The 6,644-nt window shown below is 38.0% G+C and overlaps 1 protein-coding gene across 1 annotated transcript; it reads right to left on the reverse strand.

The window, feature by feature from the left end:
* On the reverse strand, positions 1-6,099 carry LOC109542266 (discoidin domain-containing receptor 2; the record flags this gene model as incomplete). The annotated part of the gene is made up of 6 exons (XM_019911416.2): positions 1-4,973; positions 5,039-5,172; positions 5,232-5,379; positions 5,437-5,715; positions 5,773-5,879; positions 5,932-6,099. Coding segments are annotated over 6 exons (1,005 nt in total), but the record flags the coding sequence as incomplete, so codon positions are not given.
* Positions 6,100-6,644: the final 545 nt, after the last annotated feature.

Raw genomic sequence — 6,644 nt, forward strand, 5'->3', positions numbered from 1 at the left:
TTCAAATAAACCATTTTATTTCTGATATGTCGGTACATAAATAACACATTGTGGAAAGTTTTAGATAAGAACCTGCCTGGGCAGGTTGACGGGCAAACTCCTCAACATTAATTTCACTAGGAATGTCCAATAGTTGTAAAGAAACCAACACAACAAGCCATGAAAACGTATTGCTTTTATACTTGAAACTGGGGGGGAAAAGGGTGGTAGTGATTTGCGGGTGTTTTTACAGTGCAGTGATCATCACGTTAACGAAATAGTTATCATCTACGGTTAATTTTAAGCGGTATAAAAATCCTTTTTCTTAAGAGCCTCAGTGGGGAAAAATGATTAAAGTGTGTTTGTGGGGGTAAACATGCGAAAAGCCCGAGGAAAACTCGCCCCCCGACAGAATGTCTCTATCAATAGTCATTTACAGCTAATATAATATAGTATTTCTTACACGTCTAAACCATTGTCTTTAATTATTGTGCAGTGAGAAGAGTTTTAACAAATGTTTTAAGCGATTAGAATTCGATAAGCCACTAAGAAGACTCGCTCGTAAAGTCACTCGGAAATTATCTAGATCTAGAACTCCAAATAATATAATATAATACAAAATATACAGTGAAAAAATCACGTGAAATCAACAATACTGGATAATCAGGAAATACTTTTATAATACATTCGCTCAATAAGTAAACATAGAAATATATCAACAACGATTAAATTAGATAAGGAAAGTAAAAATAGACTATCAGTTATCACCCTGTGTAATATTTACAAAACATTGATCCCGCTATATGTTATTGTACGAGGTCGGAAATTTAAGGGGGCAGGATTGACTGTTTTTTCAACAAAGTTTTCGTCAGAACGAAGTATCCGTTTCCCGGTGAAAATTGCCGCTCGATTTTTGGGTCTGAGATGCAACTTCTATCGCCAGTTTCCGCATAAAAAATTGACTAAATTGGAAAATTTGCTCAAAATTCTCTGATGAAGGAGAAAAACTGAAACTTTCAGGCCCTGTAAAGAAGACTTTGCGCTTTCCAATTAAATTCGTCCAAATATTTCTGATCTATTTATGCTTTACATGCGAGTTTCTATGCAAATGGTCACACTTTAGCTTTTTCAAAATTTGCTAGTGTAAAAAATCCATCTTCCAGGTGGAAAATCCAAATGCGCATATAAAAAAGAGAGTTTCTCTGTTCCTTATGAAAAACTCCCCATGATTCTCCTTTAATTTGTAATCAAGTTACGAATTTTTATTTGTACATGCATCCACCTTTTTACTCTTGAAAATTAGCTAGTTTCACAAATTTACATTAAAATTCCTGATGATGGTGGCCAATGGAAACTCTCCTGCTTATAAAATTATTTTTTTATTTCCTGCGAAAGTTTCTGCAATTTTGAGCTGAATTTGGGCCTGAGCTGCAAATGTATACACATACATCGACACTTTTACTCACAAAAATTCAGTCATAAATCGAAAATTGGCACGAAAATCCTCGAAGACGGTGGAAAATCGAAACTTTCAGAATCTGTAAAAGAGACTTTGTCCTTCTAAATGAACTTATTTGAGAATATTTTTCCGCTGAGTTTTCACAATTTTACAGCTTTGTCTGGGCTGGCGATGCAAATTTTCGAACATTCATCGACACTGGTATTAGTAAAAATTCGATAATAGTCTCAAAAAATTTGCTCAGAAATCCCCGGTGTAGCTTGCTAACATTAGCTCTAATGTTGAGGAAAACACATTAAAAATTGCGTTTCTGCGATTTCCAGTTTGAGGGCGACACATTTTTAGAGTGCGGACTGCGGAACAAAAAACCCAACTTGAGCCTTCTAAAATTCGTTAAAAACCTTATAATGGACCGATTGAAACCAAACTCCCGGGGCATCTTAACCAGACTCTTCCTCATATTGAGCAAAAAAAATTCGCGCTTCTGTCTATTCTAGTTGGCAAGTGACGATTTTTTTCAATCCTGTACTGAGGCACAAAAACTCAACTTAAAATTTTGAAAACTGCTCAAAAAGCTGTTGTGGGTCTGATTAAATTTAAACTCAATGAGAATCTCAATAAAGCTCTTCCTCACATCGAGGAAAAAAATCGCTCTCATATCTCTTCGAATTAAGGAGAAACGATGTTTTGAATCGCGGACTGAGGCACAAAAACTCAACTTGAAATTTTGAAAATTGCTAAAAAAGCTGTTGTGGGTCTGATTAAATTTAAACTCACTGAGAATCTTAATAAAGCTCTTCCTCACATCGAGGAAAAAAAATCGCTCTTCTATCTCTTCTAATTAAGGAGAAACGATTTTTTGAATCGCGGAGTGAGGCACAAAAACTCAACTTGAAATTTTGAAAATTACTTAAAAGCTGTTGTGGGTCTGATTAAATTTAAACTCACTGAGAATCTCAATAAAGCTCTTCCTCACATCGAGGAAAAAAATCGCTCTTATATCTCTTCGAATTAAGGAGAAACGATGTTTTGAATCGCGGACTGAGGCACAAAAACTCAACTTGAAATTTTGAAAATTGCTAAAAAAGCTGTTGTGGGTCTGATTAAATTTAAACTCACTGAGAATCTTAATAAAGCTCTTCCTCACATCGAGGAAAAAAAATCGCTCTTCTATCTCTTCTAATTAAGGAGAAACGATTTTTTGAATCGCGGAGTGAGGCACAAAAACTCAACTTGAAATTTTGAAAATTACTTAAAAGCTGTTGTGGGTCTGATTAAATTTAAACTTACTGAGAATTTTAATAAAGCTCTTCCTCACATCGAGGAAAAAAATCGCTCTTCTAGCTCTTCGAATTAAGGAGAAACGATTTTTTGACTCGCGTACTGAGGCACAAAAACTCAACTTGAAATTTTGAAAATTGCTAAAAAAGCTGTTGTGGGTATGATTAAATTTAAACTCCCTGAGAATCTTAATAAAGCTCTTCTTCACATCGAGGAAAAAAATCGCTCTTCTATCTCTTCTAATTAGGGAGAAACGATTTTTTGAATCGCGGACTGAGGCACAAAAACTCAACTTGAAATGTTGAAAATTGCTCAAAAAGCTGTTGTGGGTCTGATTAAATTTAAACTCAATGAGAATCTTAATAAAGCTCTTCCTCCCATCGAGGAAAAAAATCGCCTTTCTATCTCTTCGAATTAAGAAGACACGATTTTTTGACTCGCGGACTGAGGCACAAAAAATCAACTTGAAATTTTGAAAATTGCTAAAAAAGCTGTTGTGGGTTTGATTAAATTTAAACTCAATGAGAATCTTAATAAAGCTCTTCCTCACATCGAGGAAAAAAATCGCTCTTCTATCTCTTCGAATTCAGGAGAAACGATTTTTTGACTCACGGACTAAGGCACAAAAAATCAACTTGAAATTTTGAAAATTGCTATAAAAGCTGTTGTGGGTCTGATTAAATTTAAACTCAATGAGAATCTTAATAAAGCTCTTCTTCACATCGAGGAAAACAATCGCTCTTCTATCTCTTCTAATTAGGGAGAAACGATTTATTGAATCGCGGACTGAGGCACAAAAAATCAAATTGAAATTTTGAAAATTCCTCAAAAACCTGTTGTTCGCCCGATTAAAACTAAACTCACTGAAAATCTTAATAAAATTGTTCCTCACATCGAGGAAAAAAATCGCTCTTCTATCTCTTCTGATTAGAGAGAAACGATTTTTTGAATAGCGGACGGAGGCAGAAAAACACAACTTGAAATTTAAAAAATTGCTCAAAAAGCTGTTGTGGGTCTGATTAAATTTAAACTCAATGAGAATCTTAAACCTCTTCCTCACATCGAGGAAAAAAATTGCTCTTCTATCTCTTCGAATTAAGGAGAAACGATTTTTTGACTCGCGGACYGAGGCAGAAAAACTCAACTGAAAATTTTGAAAATTGCTCAAAAAGCTGTTGTGGGTCTGATTAAATTTAAACTCACTGAGAATCTTAATAAAGCTCTTCCTCACATCGAGGAAAAAAATCGCTCTTCTATCTCTTCGAATTAAGGAGAAACGATTTTTTGACTAGCGGACTGAGGCAGAAAAACTCAACTTGAAATTTCGAAAATTGCTAGAAAAGCTGTTGTGGGTCTGATTAAATTTAAACTCAATGAGAATCTTAATAAACCTCTTCCTCACATCGAGGAAATAAATCGCTCTTCTATCTCTTCGAATTAAGGAGAAACGATTTTTTGAATCGCGGACTGAGGCACAAAAACTCAACTTGAAGTTTTGAAAATTGCTAAAAAAGCTGTTGTAGGTCTGATTAAATTTAAACTCATTGAGAATCTTAATAAAGCTCTTCCTCACATCGAGGAAAAAAATCGCTCTTTTATCTCTTCTAATTAAGGAGAAACAATTTTTGAATCGCGGACTGAGGCACAAAAACTGAAATTGAAATTTTGAAAATTCCTCAAAAACCTGTTGTTGTTCCTCACGTCGAGGAAAAAAATCGAGCTTCTATCTCTTCTAATTGGGGAGTGACAATTTTTTAAATACCGGAGCGAGGCACCAAAAACGCAACTTAAAATTTCTAAAATTCCTCAAAAACCTGTTGTTGGCCCGATTAAATCTAAACTCACTGATAATTTTAATTCAACTCGTCTTCACGTCGAGGAAAAAAATCGCTCTTTTACCTATTCTAGTTTGAGAGAGACGCATTTGAATTGAAGCGCGAAAGAACTCAACCAAAGGTCACTCCTTTAGGCCCCAAAATCCCATTTTTCCCAAATTTCTCATTGAAAAAACACAAGCCTGCCGCTTAACAATTCCCGACCCCGCCTATGCTTTATTCGCAACAACGATTAGATCCGTTATCTGAACTAAACAGGGGCGTACCCGAGGTTTTTTCGCTGCAAAAACATGTGTATTTCCCTGAATGTGGGCCTGTCGTTGGCCTCGCGCCTCCAACACTCCAACATCAGGCTGTAGATGTCTTGATTGTTCGATGGCTTCGGTAGGTACTTGTATTTAATATCATCACAGTGCTGCCTAAATTTACCCCCCAAAAACAATTACGTTACATTCCAGATTCCTTTACCTTAGCAGCAACTTACCTTCCTAAATTCTCCACCACTTCCGGATCAGTCATGTAGTCGTACGGTTGCCTTCTGCAGAGCGTCAAAATCTCCCATAGCGTAACTGCAAACGACCAGACGTCGCTTTTCGTTGTATACTTCGATTTAAAGACCTGTTAGAAAAAGGGCATCGGCATAAGTTGCGTGCATCGGCATCAACTAGGTTACTTACAGCCTCCCAAGCCGCCCACCGGATGGGAAGCGGGGTGTTTCCATCCACTTTGTAGTAGTCATTCACATAGAGTTCGTTGTAGGTGCCATAGTCGCAAATCTTCAGCTGGTAGGCTTTGCCTATTAGGCAATTGCGCGTTGCCAAGTCCCTAGAGCCGATTATCGCGATGTAACTTTTTCGAAAGTTCCCTCTGCTCATGGCTTACCGATGGACGAAGTTCAGCGTCTCCAGATACCGCATGCCGCTGGCGATTTGCGTGGTTATGTACATTAGGCAGTTGAAGCTGAGACTTTTCACTCCAAAAGGCAACGTGGCGTTGTTCTCGCTGGTCACGTGAATCTTCAGGAACTGGCACAAATCGCCGTGTTCCAGATACTCCTTGACCACGCACAGTGGCTCCTCCTGGCTGCAGATTCCCAACACTCGCACCAAATTGTCGTGGTCCAGAGCAGCCAGCAATCGCACGTCCCTGTAGAAATCTTCCCTACAAACCAACCCCTTTAATAACCTCGCCAGTCTTAAATCTCCTTCTTGGACTCACTTCTCCTTTTTAGAGGCGTTATCGCCTAAAAACTTAATCGCTACGAATCTAGTGTCTAAAGGGGAAGCGCTGCTATCGGTGATACCGTCGGCCTCAGCTATGTAGACCTGCGAAAAAACTGTGGAAACAAGCGTCTGAGGCGGAGGATTTAGGGTTTACCGTTCCATACGCTCCTTCGGAGAGCTTCGAGAGCATTCTCAACCTACGTCGAGGCAGCTCTTTGATGGTGATTTCTTCCAGACGCTTCTTCAGAATCGTCAAAGCCTCCTGCTGAGTGGGCACCTGAAAATCGAACAATTTGGACTTTAAACTGGCGCTTAGAGCGTTTTAAGGGCTTGTTAAGCACCGGTGTCTTGAAAATCTCATTTTGGTCTGGGACCAGTTTCAAAAATGTCCTCTGAAATTCCTGAAGATGGTGTCAGATTGAAAATCCCAGGGCTTTATTGAACATAATTTCCTCTTTCCAATTAAACTTTTTCCAAGCCTGTCTCTCGATTAGTGCTGCAGATTCTAATTTTTAAGTAGAAATTGGAACATTTGCTTTGGGGAAAACTAACGAGTTGCTAAAACTCTCTCGCAAATCCTTGATGATGGCGGTGGCCAACTGTAACTTTCTGGATTGTTAAACTCCACTTTTCTCTTTCGAATGAAATTTTTCTCAAATTCTGTTTCAATTAGTGCTAAAGATACAAATTTTCAAACTTGACACGACCTTTTAACTCTGGTTAACTGGCAACTGGTTGAGACTAACCAGTTGCGAAAACTCCCTTTGAAACGCCTGATGATGCCAGTGGGGAAATGAAAGTTTCAGGATTTGTAGAATGAACCTTGCTTTTTCCAGTGAAACTTTCCTCAAAGGCTTCTCTCATTCT

This window comes from Dendroctonus ponderosae, unplaced genomic scaffold (genome assembly GCF_020466585.1).
Source record: "Dendroctonus ponderosae isolate FM_Combo_2020 unplaced genomic scaffold, Dpon_F_20191213v2 Dpon_F_20191213_9, whole genome shotgun sequence".
Classification (NCBI taxonomy): domain Eukaryota; kingdom Metazoa; phylum Arthropoda; class Insecta; order Coleoptera; family Curculionidae; genus Dendroctonus; species Dendroctonus ponderosae.